This window comes from Phaethon lepturus, unplaced genomic scaffold, assembly GCF_000687285.1.
Source record: "Phaethon lepturus isolate BGI_N335 unplaced genomic scaffold, ASM68728v1 scaffold16766, whole genome shotgun sequence".
In the NCBI taxonomy this organism is placed as follows: Eukaryota; Metazoa; Chordata; class Aves; order Phaethontiformes; family Phaethontidae; genus Phaethon; species Phaethon lepturus.
This window is the reverse complement of record NW_010545735.1, coordinates 17955-38177: the sequence shown is the minus strand read 5'-3', so window position 1 is coordinate 38177 and position 20223 is coordinate 17955. Positions and strand designations below refer to the sequence as shown.

General features: G+C 37.2%; 1 protein-coding gene across 1 annotated transcript in view; it reads right to left on the bottom strand.

The window, feature by feature from the left end:
• Window positions 1-20223, bottom strand: part of AGPS (alkylglycerone phosphate synthase) — a 49943-nt gene that overhangs the window by 17783 nt on the left and 11937 nt on the right. The window contains exons 4-13 of the mRNA XM_010289053.1: window positions 18119-18239; window positions 17963-18037; window positions 16230-16301; window positions 14298-14377; window positions 12034-12114; window positions 8671-8796; window positions 6506-6614; window positions 5948-6075; window positions 3342-3393; window positions 1213-1289 (exon numbers count right to left, since the gene is read on the bottom strand). Of these exons, the coding sequence (XP_010287355.1) occupies window positions 1213-1289; window positions 3342-3393; window positions 5948-6075; window positions 6506-6614; window positions 8671-8796; window positions 12034-12114; window positions 14298-14377; window positions 16230-16301; window positions 17963-18037; window positions 18119-18239 (921 nt within the window). The remainder of the gene's footprint in view (window positions 1-1212; window positions 1290-3341; window positions 3394-5947; window positions 6076-6505; window positions 6615-8670; window positions 8797-12033; window positions 12115-14297; window positions 14378-16229; window positions 16302-17962; window positions 18038-18118; window positions 18240-20223) is intronic.

Genomic DNA, 20223 nt, shown 5'->3' with positions numbered 1-20223 from the left:
CCACCTACCATGCCAGCTGGGAGTTTATCTGAGGTAGCAGTTGCTCAAACACACCAGGGGACTGAGCCCTGACATAAGAGCTCCAGATTGGTCACCAACCTGGAATCTCAGCATCAGTATTACATAGCATTTCTCTCATTTCTCCACAAGTTTTTTCTCCTGCAGAGCTGGAAGAATTTGAGTTGGTATACAACATTCCTTGGTGTTACAACATCCCAACAAGCAGTGATACTTGCTGCTGACTACAGAAGCAGTAGATACTGCCGACTAGGATTGTTTCAAACTGACAGCAGTCTCGTTGCCAAAACCTTGACTACTTTGGATATTCCTGCACTACAGCAGATCAGGGAGGGAAGGCAAAGTAATTCTTGGGCTATCTCTAAGCCTAAGAGGTATTCCGTCCTAAGATGCACGGCATTTTCTACTTCAGTAGCACAAGAAAAAGCAGAAAAAAAAAACCCCCAAAACAAAAAACAACACTAACCACAGCCTTTCAAGTAAGCCCACTCCTTGAAGACACTCAATATTATCAGATCAGATGAAACTGTTATCACCTCCTAAGTCATCTAAATCCAGGATGATGCAATTTTCTACATTTGAATAGCCATATTTGCAGGAACTGTCTAGTTTGCTAATTTGGAGGAAAAATCTGTAGCAAGACAAATTTAATACAAAAGCCTAGGTGAAATCATTTTAGCACCAGATAATTCTGGATTTAAAAGGGATTCCAATTTCATTCCATTCATTGGAATGAATTCCAGAATGACAAAAAAATTATATGGGAAATTCAAGGCAAATATCTTCAGGTTCTCCCAAAATTTAGTTCACTGTAATAACAAGGTAGATCATGCCTTGATAAAATCTGGAAAGAAAAGATAGTGACATGTTAGCCTTGCTCCATAGTAGTAACTGATCATCAGTGATCTGCAAGCTATCTAAATTGGTTCCAGTCTTGCTCTGTCACCAACTGACTGTTAGAAAAGGCACATTAATCTCCTCTACAGATATGACCAGTGAGAAGAGCTCTCATGAATAACTCCTCAAACAGATAATTTCATTTGGGATGAAGCCACCTTGAAAATCTCAAGGTAACTGATACTACAGTGCAGGATCTGTTGCACTCACTCAAACTCAGCTGCATTAGAGACCATATAACAAAAAATTTTTATGAGTAACACACAAGATTCCAAACAGTATTAAACCCCAAGTTACCTTTGTGATGTAGAATTTTTTCAGTCCATCCAAAAATGATGTAAAAATGGAAGCAACTTGTGGTTTAAGAGCATGACCTTCAGCAAAAAGTAGAAAAACGTATATTAAGGCAAACAGTACTCTTAAAATTCGTACTTCAATGGACAAATAAAAAATAGCTTGGTAGTCAAGGTCACAAGAATCACATGGAAACCTTTGATTATTATAATTAAAGAGAATTCTCTCATTTAGAAGATGATTTAGGAAAAGGATTTCATGATTTTTTTTTAAAAGCATATATACAACTGTGCACAAATATTTCATTTGACACTTTAATTAAGGCTACCCTAGTTTATATCTTCACAAGTACATGAAAAATTTTAAAAGAGCACTTCATTAGTTTTTATACTACAAAACTAGAGCAAAACCAGTGACCTTTTTTTAAATTATGACCAACCCACTAAAACCAATAGCCAAAAATGGTGCAAGTTCTACATAAAGATAAAGTTACATAACATAAACATAAGTTTCTACATAAAGCCAGTAATTGCTTCCTTAATCACATACGGGGAACTAAAGTTACCAGAATATATAAATGGTGTCTTGAAGTCTGTTAAATTAACATCTCTGCCTCAGGACTGGGTTTAATTGAGATGAAAGTCTTATACTGTTTGTTCCATTGTTTTCAGTCGCAGGCAACTTCTGAACTGCCATTACTGCTTCACTTTAACAGTCTTGCATCTGGCCTACATGCTGTGAGCCCAATTCATTAAAAAAATTATGCACCATTTACATGATACCTCTTTCTAAAATACTTCAGAGTATTTCCCCCTGAATAAAGCATGAACTTCAGTAATTGATTAGTCTCCTTCCCTCTTCAGTGAGGATCTACTCTCTCTGCAGTTACAAACCCCAAGGAGTACACCTCCAAGCACTCTTAAGTAAGCACAGAAAAAAGTACCAGATAACAAAAGGACATGAATTTATTAAACCACAATCTGTAAAAGCTATTGTATTTAGGCCTACTTAATGAGTACAAGAAAAAAAAAAATCTGTATTGAGACACCTGAAACTATGTTTTGCAGGTGACCATATAAGCTGCAACCTCAGATTACAGCTAAGTAGTAGAAAAATGATTTATTCAGTGTTGGGTTTAAAGCTTATAATTGGTCAAACTCCTTCCCAACTAAAAAAAAAAAAGAAAAATGCACCTGCCTTCTGTTGTACATGTCTGAAAGAAATAGCATAACTCAAAAGTGGCCAAAGCAAGTAGCACGGGCTCTCTAGTTTTAGAGATCCTGATTTCCTTGGTTTGAAAAAAGTTCAATTTTCTCAATACCATCATATTAATGCCATTTGAAATCAAGATTCATCACTGACACTTCTGTCAAAGAAGTCTGAGAAATTCTGACTTGGTCAGGTGATATTAGAGTTTTTCAAGGTCAGTTGTACTTCATGTTTTCATGTTCTGGGTACAATCAAAATAGCATGGTCTCATCAAAAACTTAAAGTTCTGTAAACTAGTAGCTTTTGTGTAGTGGAACTTTAACTTCTCCTCAAGAGTATCTTGAGCCAGAACAGATCTTTTTAAAATGATAGCTTTCCTTAAGTGCTCAAAAATGCTTGCTCTGCATGTCTGACATTGTTCTATTTAGGTATTTGAACTAGTTGAAATTTCACAAAAATCTTTGCATTTGGTAATCTTCTAGTAGCTTCATTGACTTTCTATAAAGCCTATAGCTCTATGCAAACAAAGGACTAAGCTATGGTATTTACCACATCTGAGCTTCTTTTAAAAGGAGACAGCTCACTTTGGACAAGTATGTCATTGCCTCTCTCCCATCCAAACAATGATTGCCACATCAGAATATTCTCAAGGAAATACTTTCAAGGAATCTGTATACCACTCATGACATTTACAAAGTTTAAAGCATGGCTCTTTACTGACCATTATAGTTGATACTGGTTTTCCAAAGACAGGCTTCTGTTTCTGAAAGTACACATTATTGCAGTACCTGGAATTTGAACTTTGGGTTCATTGCCTTCTTCGTCTAGCTCTGAGCAGAAGTACCATGTAAAACTGACTTAAGCTACAAAAAAATCAAAACCCTTGGAAACAGGTATTTGCCCCAAAAGATCTACATGCTTACCAAACTGAAACTGTGCATTGTCGACAAGGCGAATTGATGCAGGAGCACACCTCTTGGGGGCAAAGTTAGAGGAAAGAGAGGGAGGAAGAATAAAAAGATTATGTACATATTTTTGCTGGAAGTCATGACAATCAAGTTTTCATTTAAAAGTAGAATACAAGAAGGCACTCTTTGATACCAGGGACCTATGGCCATCATCATCATTGAAAAGGGGTGACTTGTCTTCACTTGAGTAGCGACATCTATTAAGTATGTCTAGATATAATACATTGAGAATTTTCAGTTTAACCTCAAGCCAACATAGGAATAGTCTGAAGATCTTTGACCTTGAAGTATTGAGGTTTTTTCTAAGTTGCCATAATACACTAAAGATACCATACTTAATTAGAATATCAAGCTAAGGTTGCTATGTAATCAAAGATAGACATAAATTATAAATCCATTGAGAAGTCTAATTGTTGTGGGTTACCTCTGGCCGGCAGCTAAGCACTACACTGCTGCTCACTCACTCCCCCACAGTGCGATGAGGGAGAAAAATCAGAGGGCAAAAGTGGAAAAACTCACAGGTTGAGATGAAGACAGTTTAATAAGCAAAACAGTAAAAAACACAAAAAAGTGATGCAAAAGCAATCAATTGCCACCAGTCAACCAATATCCAGCCTGCCCCCAAGCAATGGCAACCCCTGGAAAACTCCCCCCTCCTGTTTTATTTCTGACCATGATGTTATATGGTATGGAATATCCTTTTGGTCAGTTTGGGTCAGCTGCCCCAGCTGCATTCCCTCCCAGCCTCTTGTCCACTCCCAATCTACTTGCTGGTGGGAGGAGAGTGAGAAACAGGGAAAGCCTTGACACTGTATGCACTGTTCAGCAATAACTAAAACATTGGTGTGTTAACATTGTTTTGGTCACAAGTACAAAACAGCTGCTATGAAGAAAATTAACTCCATCCCAGCCAGACCCAGTACATTAATGCTCTGCCATCAGACTGCAATTAAAATCCATATCTGGGTCCAATCTAGATACTGCACTGTACAGAAATCTGAACACCAGCAAGAACCTATGCCAACATGGTGCAATCTGTGATGGTCATGTCCAGACATACTGAAATGTATGGACAGAGGAATATAACAAAGCCTGAATTTTACGCTAGTCTTCATCTAATCACATGGTTACAGAAGTACTCCTCTAACTTGATCCTAGATGTTCACCCTCTGTCATATCATTAATATATATATTTGGTCAAGCAATAGGAAGAAAAAAACATAAAGAACTAAGATAACTCACCAGGCAGGTTGACAGAAGGTAGCTGGATGAGTGCTTTTAAATAAGACCAAGCCACCCACAACCTGTCGGTTGGTTATTCTTACATTAAAGCAGACCAATACAGACAAACAGCTTTTCAGATGGTGATCATTGCAATTATTACCAAGATTGATGCAAGGGGCAACAGAAGAGTAGTTCAGGCTCAAGTAAGCAGTGAAACAGCAGAAGCAGCAACAGAAGGTTAGAAATGGAGCAACACTAAGTGGCTAATAGTGCCTTTTCCCCCCTCTTCTAACTAAGCCCATAGCTAGGGAAAAGACACTAGTTCCTTAATTGACTTAAAATGTTGATCAGCCATATGATTAAGCATTCCCATACAGTCTGCTTAGGTACCTTTAACAGGAAGAACAAGCACTAGCAGCAGAAGCACGACAGAAGAACTAGCAAGTGCTGCTGACTAGCATGTATCTGTCATTCATATACCAGTTTGAACATCTGGCTTGGAACATTAAGTCATTAATTTAGATCAATCACTGGAAAAAATGTAAAGCTGTGTTTAGTTTGGCATTAATTAAAACTTTTCTGACATTATTTCCCCTATTCGGGGTATATTCCACCATTCATAGAAGTTAGTTGATACATTTTGCAGAGCAAAGAAAAGCTAGTCTAAGATTGCAAAGAAAGAGGCTAGCCAGTGTAAGATTTGCCTGGAAGCATAGCCATGAGGAAAAGTGTTACACAATTTGGATACCCATGTCTGAGTTTTGCTACCTGAAACCACCTGGTCGCACATTCAGAAGGCTCTATTTAAATATTACAGTGTCAGCACAATGCCACCTCAAAATATCCAGCTCACCTGAACATGTCATTGTGCTTCTGGAAGTGTTTTCTAAACACAGGCCATATCCTTCCATGGCATAACATTTGTTCCTTTGTCACTTTGAAGCCATAAATTCAACTGCCTTTTACCTTTATGCTGCAACTTAATTCCTTTAAATACTGGTCCTTTCTACATAGTCCTAAATTAATCTGACAATAAAGCTCTCCACTGAAGGAGATGCAAAGCCCAATTTTCTGTGCTGAGATATGCAAGTAACTCCTACTGAAAAAAAGCCATCAGAGGCACATCCACAATTTGGCTCAGAATACTGAGCAAATTCAGAATGTGCTCAATCCTCAATTGCATAATTTCCAAAAGCCTCATGGACCATATCCACTTGTGAGGTTTCACATTATCTCAAATCCTTGGTTATCAATTGCCAGAAACACTAAAGCATCACTACATTCCGAGCACTAGAATATGTGTTCTTGAGTGAAGTCAACATCCAGTGTTTCTTTACCTGCTTTGCCACTTCCCTTAAGCAGGCCACCCCGCGTTCAAAGTTGGGGAAGACCACAGAGCCATACTTCTGGTATTCAGGGACTGGGCGAATCTTTATCGTAACTTCAGTAATCACTCCAAGAGTTCCTTCAGGAAAAAAGAAAAACTGAGTAAAGTGCCGGATGATGTACTCCTTGTAATTTACTCAACAACTGTCTACCAGGATGTTGTAAGTTAACGTGAATCAGAAATCCCCCCCCCCCAAAATCAGTATTGCAACAGACGATTTATTCTTGACTATTTATGTGGTAAATTCTTACAATATATCCTCTAAATCATGACTTTTGTTACTAGACTTGTAGGCTAACTCCACAGATCTGTTTTAAGCCCTGTTCAGAGTTGCTTAACTTCAGTCCTAATTAAGGTCTCAACGTTTTATCCCAATACAAGAAATTCATGCCTGTATAATGCCACCCATAGACACACTGGAAGCCACAGCATTAAGAGATGCTCAAATCATCAAGCCATTACAGAAGCTGAGCTAAGATGCAGTTACGTGAAATTACTATGTTTATACCTTCAGATCCCATAATGAAGTGATGGATATCAGGTCCTGTTGACATGCGAGGTACTTGACAGTTTTTTTCCAATATTCCTCTAGGAGTTACCATTTTTATATGAATCACCTGTTTAAACAATACGCAATGACTATAAATACTAGCATTAAACACAGGTTTTTTTGGTATGATATTTGTTTTCTACAAATGTATATTAAGCTTAATACAGTTCAGCTTTGTAGACTTTAGATATTCTGTAGGCAGCCCCAAGAACTTTTGGGATAACCCAAAGACTACTACCAACAATTATTTCTAACACAACATGGTTTGCCCACACAATAGATTGTTTCCAGTTCTATGCCAAATCAGATCAGCTGTTGGCTACATCCAGACAGGACTAGTTTTGTTTCTCAGTGTAGACAGTAGGACTTTAATCCAGAATATGCATAGTACTTCAGAGGAAAAGTGAGGGTTTAAATATTGCTTAAATTTTGCTTTAGAACTGCTGCTTGATAGAGCTAATATAATTCAGCCATCAGTTGCTACAGAAATATTTATTTTAGGAAGAAAGACAGAAGTAAGCTTAGTGAAATAGATTATCAATATTAAATCTGCCATAAGACTGATACATATGTAAGGCTAAAATGTTATTTTTGAAAAGTATTTTGCAGTGTTATTGCATGTGGATGAATAAAGCTGGAAGCAATACAGAGCCTAGATTTTTGTTTAAATCCTTCATTCAATTATTTTATATGAAGGAAGGGTGAGTTTTGAGGTTTTTTTAGTGAAGCCTTTAGATGAAGCAAAATTACTGAATTTCAACTAATGGCTTTAAAACTTTCAAGAGCAGGTAACTAAGTAATTTTCATCCTGCTCTAGGTTGTTACAGAATTTCATTATATGCATTTTATGAACTGTTGATTCTGCAATAACTGGATTTTAGGCAGCTTATATAACACTCCATTTCTAAATATAAAGTCTCCTCAGAAGGTAAACACTTCCCTGAAACTTTCTCACTGTGGCATTTTGAAACTCATTAACTGTCCTGAATCAATTTTCAAACCTATTTCCTCCTAATGAAAATTCCAGAAGCTGTTTTAGTCTGAGTTATGTTTCCATGATAGAAAAGCCTTCTGCTTCACACCTCCCAGTTCAAGCAGAACTATACCATTCAGTAACACTTCAAGCAGTAGGGGACAGCTGACACTTTGTAAGTGCTAGTAATTTTAGTTCAGCCAGGTCTACTGAATAAAAACTGTAGCTCCTGCCATGTTCAGCCATTGATAGTGAAGTGTCATGTCTGTGCACAGAACAAACACGTCTGAACTATCAGCTGATGAAAAAGCCTGAGCTGATGGGGATACATTACCTACAGCGTGCTGCAGGAAAGAAGGAAAACCCATGTGTGCAGAAGGGCTATTGTACAAACTATGAGAGAAAGCTGAAAGTCTGAAGCAAAGAGGCAGGCAAAGTATGAACAGTGATGATTTAACTTCAATATATTCAATATATGTGTTATAACAGAAAAGGTAGATTTTTTTAAATCAAAAAGTATGCTTTAAAAAACAAATTACCTGGGTTAATACAAAGATGAACCATTTAAATGTTTAAAACAGATTCAAGAGTAGAATACTGCCATTCCCAGTCCATTACTTCCTTCCTCAGGGTTCCTACAGACCACGTGGTGGCATTAGATCTCACCATTGTGCACCCACATGGTCAATTAGATCAGCCTACTGATCTGGAAAAGCTACTAGCCTGGGGGCAGGTAGGAAGGTGGAAAGAGCTAGCTTGCTGTCAGTTAGATGATCTAATTAGACAACTTCAGGAATGCACAACAGGTAGGAGAGAACATGGGCCTTTTGGAATCACCCTAGAAGTATGACAGGATTAGTACACTGGATTAATAGAGAGAACAAAATGGTGGAAGAAGGCAGAGTCAGGACAGGGTAACAATTCCTTAAGCTAGCCAGTGAATACCAAAATGAAATTGACTTTTAGATCAGCGATAAAGATTAGTAGTACTAAAAGCAAGCAAAGAAGCATTTCAGTCAAAATTTTATGCCAAAACTATATCACTTGAGAAATACAATTTACTAGCTCTTTTCCCTCTCATTGTAAGTCATTATAAAACTGAAACCTCCCAACAGAACAATTAATTAGGAAAAGTATTAGAACTATTTACCAGATCTTCAATGTTTCCATAGATGTTTTTTTTCATGCCTGATGCTCGTGTTGCTACCCATCCTCCTAGTGAGCTGAACTCCATGGAGTCTGGTTCATGGCCTGTACAGAAGCCACTTTCAGCAAGCTAAAGGAAGGAAAAAAAAAAACCACCAACATTCTACAGAGCCTGTATTCACCTAGTACTCCAAACCTCAATATTCTGGTTTTGTTTTTTTAAAGTAAGTATCCTGACCACACCCCTATTTATTCAGGCACAAGTTTTGTCTTTGCTATGTAAGTGAAATGCAACTTGATTCTGCTTCTACTGTGCATATGCTGTGCTACATATCAACCTATAATACTTCTCCCCCATATTTTAAAACCAAGATGTCTATTGTTCATAAGAGGGTGCAAATTCAAATACATATGGAAAAAAATTGTAACTGCCAACTTTGCACAAATGCTGCCAATAAATAAGGCAGTTAATCTCTTGTTCTTTCTATCCTAATGTGATATGCAGCAGGTCTGCAGAAAATGCGAGCAAATTGCCTGCACTTAATTCTCTCAAGGAGTGATGTGTTTTAATATACAGCCATCTGCTTGGGCTTCCTGTATGCAACACTGTCAAGTATTTGTGATGCAGATCACGCATTCCTGTACATTAAGTAGTCACTTGTTTCTCATTTTTCCATATTAGTTTGGCTTTGCCATCTGCACAGCACCTGAGGTTGATTGGATGCCCTCAGAATCACACCACCAAAGCTGTTGGACAGGAAGAATTAAAGACCCAACAGTCTCATATTAAGTGATAACTGTGTTAGCGCATTTGAGACTATCAATTTGCGCTGACCAACTGATAACAATCCAGTTGGACATAGGTATTTAAGTATACCACATAATGTGGATCATTAACTATGTTCTATTGTACAAAGTGGTTCTAACTTAAATGATTGAAAGTCACTTCTATGTAATATCTACAGTGATTCATCTAGTTCATGGTCCTCTTACACCAGAGGAGCTTGTGGCTTTATATGCTTACTGGTCATATATTAGGGAAGGGTTGGAGCCTGCATCCTCCTCATTCCACAGGGTGACAAGAAATTTGCTTCAGTCACAGCTTACCAATTTCTACAAGTTGTATAAACACAAGCACAGCAGAAGACAGTGCTTTTGAAAACTTCTAACTGAAGTACCTGTACAAAGTACACGTACAAAGCACTTGGTCTAAACTCCTTGAATCCTGTTGTATGAACTGCATGTTCTAAGAGCACCTACAGGACAGGGGAGAGATTATGCCATGTACTTTGCAGATGCAAGAGACAGCCTCATCCAGAGAATATGAGCATGTACTAGCTTTTCCTATAGAATCACAATCTGATTGATAACGCTTATTACAAAACACAGTATCAAATATTGTTCTATCTTCATTACCATTTTGTCACCTCCATGGAATAATAGCCGATAGAGGACTGTTCTGTTTGACAAAAACATGAGGCTTCTCTATAGAGCCCACTAACATCTCAGATTCTCATCACACAGAAGATAGTGTCTTAATCACACTACAGCCACTAGCGAAGATAGACAAATGTGTTAAGTGTACACTCATTTTGAACGCCCCGTTATAACACTTACAGACTAGATTTTGTCAAATATCAGGTTTTCCAAATTTGTTTAGAATTCAGCTCTTGATTTTAGTTAATGTTCTAAGGTTCACAATACCTGTAAACGAGGTAGCCTACTAAGTAACTTCAGCACTCAAAAAATGGGGAACACAGTAAAAGCAAATGTCTTCACGTAATTCCTAGGTAATGCTGGTAGTCTCTTAAAGCAACAGAAGTTGGATTAGCCTCCAATCCAAAGCTTACTAATACTAGCAAGCTGCAAACCAAACAAAAACCCTTTCAAACAGCTTCCTCTTTGCACAGTCCAAATGCAGATCTGCATTCTACTGGTACTTCAGTGGAAGTCCACATTGGAGTTAACTACAATATTAAATCACAGTTATGCTCAGATTGTACTACAGAAAACAAGCACAACTTGGAGTTCTAGCTTTAATCACACTCAAGTTGCTAGTATTACTGGAATTACAATATATACGTAATAAGTGTTTACTATATATATACATACACACACACACTTTAAGCAGATGATCTGATTTTGTATCCTTTGCAGATTGAAGGAAATGCACAGAAGCCCTTGTGCTCAGAGTCACACTGTGTATTAAAACCTTTGCACAAATGCTAGTGTATATTCAATACTGAACAAATTGACAACCAGTAGCCAAAAACCTAATAGAAAAAAGTTTTTCTGTCAAATAACTGCAACAGTAGTATTTCAGCTCATAAAAGCTATAAGCAGCAAGGGGATATTGTCCCTTACTCTAAGGGAAAGGAAAAGAAGTGGCATTTAAAGGATAGATAGTAGTGAAATATCAAACTCCTGCCCTAGAAAAGTTTAAATGCAGAGCATGTTCTCTTAGCTTGAAAAACAAATCTGGAAAGGTTAAAAATATTACACCAAATGGTAAAAGGGAAAATAAGAGGCAGGAAAGGCTATCTTTCTCATCATAAACAGGTCTGTTAGCCAAGTATGACAAGTTTTCTTCTAAAAGGTGACCTGGAAAAAAAAGTATTCAAAATCCTTCAAATCGCTGCGTATTTGTAAAGTATCTAGGCACTAAGAAAAGTTTAGACAACATTTAGCTATCAAATCAGTCAAATCCTAGATTTTTTTTTTTAAATGAGCAGAACTGCACACCCTAAAAAATAGTAACAAACATCCACAAGTAGCTTGATTAGAGGAGACCCTGAGAAGGGTGCTGTAGCTCATCTGATAAACTGCAATTAAAAACCACTAGAGGTCACTTAGAAAAGAGGGTGATCTAATCTTCCACTGGATTCTTGTTTTGGGCAACTCTCCATCCTTTCTGCTACTCTCCTGTAGCTGGCCTTAAGCAGCAGCAGCAGATCCGTTATATGCTCTAACCTTTCTGAGGAAACTACCTCTGGTCAAAATGACTAAAACATGTCACAAAATGACAATTTGAACTTTTCCTGGTAATTGGTACCAAATGTCATGCCTTGCAACCACAAGCATGTATCTAAGGTTTGAAACAGAAAGCATAGATAGCATTACAACCTATGAATTGTCTACTTACTACTGTAACCGCATTTTGTGGCTAGAGTTAAATAGAAAAAAATTTAAAACATTCAAATACAGCATGTAATGTTATATGGTTCATAGCCATGCATATAATGCTTACCACACCAGTCTACATGAAAACACAGAAGAATTAAGCTAGAATTCAGTCATATAGACAAGACACAGGGAACAGCTAAAAAAAAAATGGAGAAATATTAGATGCTTGACAAGTTAAAGATACCTGTTTTTCCAGATCTTGTCCAACAATGCCAGCTTCCACACAAGCTGTTAAGTTTTTCTCATCTATCCAGAGAATCCGATTCTGTTGAAAAGCCAATCAAAACTAAGAATCAGTGTTAAAAACTTTTTTTATTTCCGTCCCTAATGCTATAGGATCAACATGCTTGGTCTTACAGTTTACTATTAATACAACTCCAGTTATTACAGCAAACTGCGCCCACTCTCTCCCTCAAACTACACAACAGGTTACAATTTATGAAGTCATCACTGTAAAAGAGTAACATACTTGTTAGTCAATTTATACTAGGAATACTAACAGAAACAATGCAGAAAATCCAGAAAGAATTAAGTCATTCTTACAGAAGTTAAGTAATACAACGATTTTCACTATTGATATGATTGAAGGTCCTGAATCTGAGTATCTAGACATTAAGTATACACCAAGTATTCTTAAACATACTCCATGGGTTAAATAGACTGCATTCAGTTATTCCAGTTCAGCTCTTGATTTTGACACAGTAAGCTAGAAGCAAGATATACTACAGGATGTCAGAGTATGTACGTACTTCAGAAATTTAGGATACTCTGAAGGATTGTATCATTTTAATGAGACACTCACTGTCCCAGACGTATATTCTACTAAACAGGAAAAGTAGTAAACGCTACAACTTACATGGTGCACTAAGCATGACTGTCAGTGAGGACAATCCATGTGAAGGAGAAACTTAAATTGGTTTAGCTTTGTTTATAGTAAGGATGCCACAGAAGCTTCAGCCTCCATTCTTCATTTTCAAGTACTTCTGTACTTGAAGTAATTTTGTGTATTAATATTGTATAGAAGGAGAACAGCTCTAACTTCCCTTTGCCTTGTTTTTTCAAATGACAAATGTGGACATCTTGTAGTCCATCTTAAACTATGCTTTAAAGCAATTGTCTCCCCTCACAACATCTAGGCTAACTAATTATTCAAAGTCAGCTATTTCAGCTCCTTTCAGACACCTTCAGTTTCAACATAAAGTGCTTAACTGATCTAGGATGCTTAAATAAAGCAGTTGTTATGCAATATAGACCCTACACATCAGAAAGATACCCATTAAATGTCTGTTAGACTAGTAAAGCTTAGCCAATCATCTAAACTGCTCTGACACCCCCAGGTTTTAACTCTGACAATGCTTCTTTTCACCTTAATTTCCTTATTTTCCCTCCTCGTTAGTGATTAGAAGAACTGGCTGGCAGAAGCATTCAAGACACATAAAGTGGTCTATTTTCTGACTTCGTGCACGCTTACATGTCTAGCTGACAAAAGCGTGATAATAAGAGTTAAGCACATTCCTTTCCCACCCCCAAAGCAGACAGAAATCAAAGCTGTGGGCTATGAATCAATGAGTTCAAGTGAAGCCCTGAGTTAGTATTGTACTCTTTGGATTTCACTCTGTATAGACACCCAAGGAGCTTCCTTCAACACACGCCTACCTCTTTGCAGAAAAGATCACTCTGTAGCCAGAGATACTGAGAAACAAGTTTCAATGAAGCACCACTGACTGAGTAGAGAAAACTGAACAAAAGCCCACATCTTATCATCAAGGCTAAAGGAGTTAGTAAGGTCAGCAGGTGCTCAGAGGCAGTAGAGCCTTACATCAAACAGAGAGCTGTTTAAGCATCTCATTACCATGTAGTCATAAAACTACCATTTTAAAAGTATAAAGCTCCTTCATAATGAAAAGATGAAAACTAGCACTATGTTACAGAACTTCATTTTTAAACTGCCATAAAGCTATGAACTTCATACTCTCAAGATGCTATCTACACAAAAATCTAGGATTTTTTTCCTTTAAAGTTGATCCTTCAAGTTGATTTGTTGATACTAGGTCACCTTACCAACCTTTGCTTTAAGTATTAAGTCTGCAAAAACTAGTGAAATTTGCAACAGCAAATAACTTCCTCCTAGCCTTTCATTTAACTTTAGATACAAGTTCCAGTATAGAATAGTAGCTTCCTCTGATTTTCACCTAAAGCTGCTATAAGGCGGCTTAATGGCGATTTTTTTCTTATTAATTACATACAGGTCATATGAAGTAGTACAAAGATAACATCAGCAAAATACCACTTAAACTGAAGGAGTACCAATTTAATCATGCATGGTACAGACTAATACTTCAATCCTTACTTTATTCTCGCAAAGAAAGAAATGTCATTCTCTAGCGATCACCATTCAAAGTTACTGTAGATTAATTTTAAAAATAAAGAAAATTAAGATAGGCATACCATTTGTGATGTATCCAGTGAGACAATTGTTCTTTTTTCTTCTTCCGGACATTCAAGGGCACTAGAGACACTCGTTCCTCCTGCAAATACGGGAGTGACATTGTGATTATAAAATTCTCAGGTAGCTTTTCTTCCACATACCATCCCTCTCTTCCTCCTTTCTGATACTGAACATAAAGTAAGATCACTGAAGTTAACTGTCTGAGGCTAGTGATTAGCCTTTTAAGGCTGTCCCTTCTCCCAAACTGGCTTTCACATAAATCAAGGCAGCATTAGAGCTGACAATGCTTTAACAGCACTTGATAAAACATGAAATTCTGTGACCATCTCAGCTGCTTCTGTTAAGTCCAGAACAGCGTTTTAAAAACAAGGAAGGATAAGAAATAACGAAGCCATCCAAGAAAGAGACGGCTATGGTTTCTATATATTCTTGAGATCACCATGAAAGCCACTATACTTCTATCTAAAAAGTTGACTTAAGTGGTCTAATACAGGAATGCAATACTTATCTGAAAGCAAGAAACTGAAAGGGTATAATTATTAAGAAAAGGATAAAACCAAATGTCAAGCTTCTCCAGAGGTTTCTAATGTATCTTTATAGGATGTCACAGAACAGCCTCCAAGAAGCCTTTGGCTTCTCAAAGACTACAAAAGCCATAGGAAAAAAGAGACTAGGATGTTAAGAGATCCACAGCAAGTTAGAGAGAGAGACCAGATCAACCAAGGAGACCAATGGCAAGTAGAGACAGTGCCAACTAATAAAACACTCTTCAAGAGCAATAGAGCCTATCACCTTTGCTTCCAATGATAGGAAAGGTGGCATTTTCCCCTATAGTAATAACTCCAGAAGCTGACCGTAGTTCAGTGTAAACAGACTTGGAAAGCAATCTTAAGATCTTCCTGCATCCTGGTCAGTGAACAAGAGATAGCCAATAGTGCTGCTTTCAGCTATACCAATTTACTAGTACCAAAGGTGACTTGTAGCAGTCTTACAGCTCTCCAGACGTATCTGGCAAGGGTGAGAATGTTTTAGGGAGAAACCAGCTCCATTAGTTTGGGATTGCCTTCAACTGACATGCTCATCTTCTCAAATAAGTGTCTTTCCTACAGAGGCTATGCTCCTACAGCATAAGCAAGTACCAAGTAAAACACACATATTATCCCACAGAATTAAGAGTTCTTGACAAAAAGTTTTGTGCAGAATGAGTTCATGAAAGCCAACATCATATGTTCCCTGAGCTCCAAGTCAGAACAAGGTAGCTCACCACTCTACTTCAGCAGGCTTAGAGGAAAAAGCACCCATGATTAAAAACCTGAAATCCTTTAGAAATTCTTTAGGCTGAGAAGGACACCTATTATACAGGCCTTTTCCTGTACTCTGTACCCTGAACATTTGCTGAAAATGCCTTGCCACGACCATTTCTAACTTTCAAACTGAACAACGTCTAAAAGGAAATTAGAATTATGGTTAACAATTTTGCATTACCGTGTCTGACCACAATCCTCCCTGGACCTATAAGCTTCAACAGTACAACCAAAAAACCCCTACTTTATATACGTTTGTGGGAACACAGCACCGCGATGTGTCCAAAAACATACCTCTCTAACAGAGATATTTTAATCTCTTGATTTATTTCCTAAATGGCTTCCAAGGCACAGAGGTAGATTTCAGCTTCATATAATTACTCTTTTTGCACATTCAATATTCAAGGTGTTGACATACTTTTAATAACTTCCACTAAATTGAATATAAAAGCTTTATGATCTTGCAGTATTAAAAAAGAAATTAAGACCACACTTAAAATACTACTAAAAAATCTAACTATTAAATTATTGGCACAATATATTACTAAGATCACATTCGAATTGAATTCAGGTAGAATTCATTGCCACTAGTAACATTAAACAGATTTGAGATTTCATAACACTTACCACCAAACGGTATTATGCAGAGATTGTGTTTGCAGGCTAATTCCACAATTTTAACTACATCTTCATGGCAAACTAAAAAAGTCCAAACAGTTAAAAGAACAGGATTTATGCTTAGTACTAAATATTGCAGTCTGAATAAGCAGCAGCTCCTTTTGACACCAGCAAGGAAGACATTTCAAAGAGTTTGGCACTAAAGAGCTAGGCTCTGAAGTATTGGAATTCCAGAGTAAAGTTTAGACCTGAAACAATTCTGCATTTGAATAACTAACTACAGCCTTAGTCTGCTCTACTCATGAATTAAGACCTCCTGCAAATTCTCAAGGCAAGATGGGCTACCAAACAGGTAACAATGAATTTAGCTATCTTGGAGAACAAATCAAGTTTAAAGCTTTTACTGAAAATAGGCTGTCCAATTTATTTTGGGTGAGAAGTCTCATTTGAGGGCTGAACAACACATCTTTCTCTTCCTGGCTGACATTCAGTTTCAAAAATGGAGTTGCTGGTGAAATTTACTTTTTCAGAATGCATTCTGTATCTGCTCAAAGAGGGAAGCAGAAATGCTTGTGCACAGGCAAGGAAAAGGATCAAAAAAAGAAATCAAATATAGTGCGTACGCGAGTTTGTACAAACAGCAGAGAATGAGCAGAACTGAATAAATAGGCTTAAGAACTCTGGCTACTTCGCTGTTGGCACATAGAGCAGCTTTAAACAAAGCTAGTCAATCACATTTCAGTTGCTTTTGGAGCTGCACAAAATAAAGCTGTGGCAAGTGCTGTTCATAGTCACCACTGCTGTCATGTCAGTACCTGTCCTCAAGTAATGAGATGTATCTTATAGTTCCTCTTTATGCTTCTCATACGTGATTTTTTTTTTTTCTCCTAAATCAAGGGAGCAAAACTGAGCTAAGACTAACTTCTTATCAGGAATTTTGGGGCTTCTAATGCAGTGCAGCTACCAAAGTATCAGAAAGTTATAAAAAAGTAAAGGAAGAGTTGGATTCATAAATCTGAACTAGCAGGTACTTGGATCAAATGACTTTTTGGTTAGCTACTAAGAAGTAGCACATGGAAAGTAGTTCCTAGTGACTAGAGAAATATGACTGAAGTAGAAAATTCACACAAGTCTGCAACAAAAAGTATTTGTATTCTTCTACTGCATAGAAGCAAGCATGTTTTCTGCTACGTACTATCTACAAAAGCATTAGTTATTACTCTAAAGTGGGCCTAGCCTGCACTCAGATTGCACTGCTCCAAGTCAGCGATCCTTTGTAAAGTGTTCTGATAGGAGTTACACATATTATACCTTTTTTATTAAAGTACAGTATGTCATATCACAAAGTTCTTTAATACAAAGATTTCACTACCCTTCTACCATCATGTACTCCTTTAAAAAACAAGGTTTAGACTATCATTTACACAGCTATTCTTGGTGAACATACAAGTTCAAATCGCACTGTGGTTACTTAAGTCATTAATTGAGCTGTCAACAGAAACTTCAGCTGTATTTAATAATAAATTTGACTTCCCCATTAAGTGATGGGGTTTCACAGGCACAACCTGCAATCCAGATGTTAAACAATCATGATTACCATTAATGAGAAAATTCACTTGTCTTTACAGAAACTGAGGAAGTTGGTGAACCAAGAGACAGCTTCCCCACGACAAGAAAGCACAGGAGTTTAGTACACAATAGCCTCCCAGATCAGAAGGGAGAATAAGACAACTAAAGCTTACCAGGCCATACAACTATATCAGGAATTCGCTTAAACATTCCTTCCCTGAGTACAAATATCTCATGTAGGCAGTGACCTGAAACACAAACAGGAAGTTAACAAGTTCAAACAAGGAAGCATCAAAAGCAGCACAGTTAAATAAATGAAGTTATCTTACCATGAGCTCTGAATACCCTATCTTCTGCATCCTGTGAATATGAAATTTTAGTGGCTCTAAGATCCTGAAGAAATTCTTCATTTACAATGGATGGAGGTACATCATTAACATTTAAGGATGCCTACAATACAAGAAAATGTGTTCATTAAAGGTAGGTTCACTCTTACAGCATTTCTGTACAGCAGAAATAATAAGAACAGGTTAACACTAACTGATATCCAAACACAACTATTTAAGACCAGAAATACAGAAGTTCTCTTCCTCACATTCAGTCATTGATCCCACTTGTCCTACCTGGTACTCAGCTGACTAGATGCACACAGAAAGTTTTATTTCAGCAGCACATTCCTAGCTTTTTTCTTCTTGATCAATGTGGAGAAATGCACTGGCTTGTAAGTACATACTGAACAAAATACTTTTTTAAAGGCTTCAAGAGCCAAGAAAAACAGCTGTCTGAACAGAACTACAGATACTCCTGTTGATAAAGGGGTAGAGACTAAAGGTCAAAATTCCTTTTTGACTATAAATTCCTCCTCCAATACAGAAAAATACATACTAAAGCCACTACCCAGTCTGCAAATTCTTCTACTTACAGTTCTGTTTCTACCAACCCACTTCCTCTCCTCCCATCATGTACTGAAAGCTAAGTCTCTGTCAGACTAAAGCCTAATCAGAAGTCCAAAGCAAGGCAAAACTAAGTTTGACTCATCTAACACAACTGGCATGCTTTAAATATACCACACACATCAGAAAAACTTTATAAAATCCATGTTTGGTCAGAAACATGCAGGCGTTTCCAGAAAGCCTCTAGCTAGAAGTCCTGATCAACACCTTGGAAAAAAGTTTTTCTTTCAAAGAAGCTACACTGGACATTTTGGCTTACCAACAGGCCTTGAAGCAAGGTTCTCTTAAGTGGAGAGGGAGAACCCCTGCTTAAGGTTTTCTAACAACCCATTCTTCTAGGTCCTTATGACAGATGGCTTGTATAGCATTCTTACGGCTTCTCAAAGTGCAGAACTAGCCAGTTAATTATCTTTTCTAAAGTCCACTTTAGATATCAGACACATAAAAATGTAGTTCATGTGTCAACTTTTTAAACCCACTTAAAGAATGAGGATTCTTTACAGGATCCAGTTCCAAAAAAAAAAAAAAAATAATTTTGTAAACATTAAGTGTATTGCTTTTAAGTGCTTTGAAGGTTCAAAAAAAAAAAACCAAAACATCTTTTTCCTCCTTTAAAATTGAGCCAATAAACTCATTTATACTTTTCTATGGGTAACCTCCTTAAAGGAATAAGTCTCCTATTACAAACGGCCTCTAAGTAAGGAGCTCTTTAATCAGCTATAAAGCTTGTCTTATGACTAAAAACTAACTTCTCAACTCCAACTCCTATTTTGAAAGAAAGTATTGGTCAAAAATCTTATTTCTAGTTAGAGTCCCTGAAGTCTAAGAACAGGAGAACTGAAAATTTTTCACTACCACATCTTTTATCTTAAATACACTCTTAAAAATTAGGAGTTGCACTAAAATTAGTTAAAATATAGTGCAGTGCTTTCAAACTTCTGTCATGAAAACCTTGCTGGCAAATTAACCGCCATCATCTTCAACTCAAATAGAAGAACACGCTTGCAGTTTTGTTATAAAGCTATCAGGAAAGACTACACGCTGCCTAATGATGCCAGAAAGAGCTTGCTTACAGCCCTACCACCAGGTATTTGTACAAAGTGTTCCACATAGTCAAAGAAACTTAGACATTTCTTTGACAAGCCTAGCCTGTGTTCCTTGACAAGTACAAAAAGAAAAGAGCAAAACTGAATTCACTTTTTTTTTACATTCTGAAGTTTCAGCCTTCTACAAAAAAACGTATACTTCACCCATCCAAGTTCTCTTTCCTGGAACAGAGTTTTGCCTGTCTTTGCTCTACATAACCTCCAGAACAGCTGATTCTTCGTTTTATGTGTCTTAAGATAAAAGCTTAGAGGATAGCACCAGTTACGAAGCTAACAACAAGGAAAATAGAAATTAATAGTCTCCCATCTGCCACCATGGCAGCAGTCTATTCTAAATTGTTTGTGTCTCAAAGTCTTGAGAGCAGAAGGGAAGAT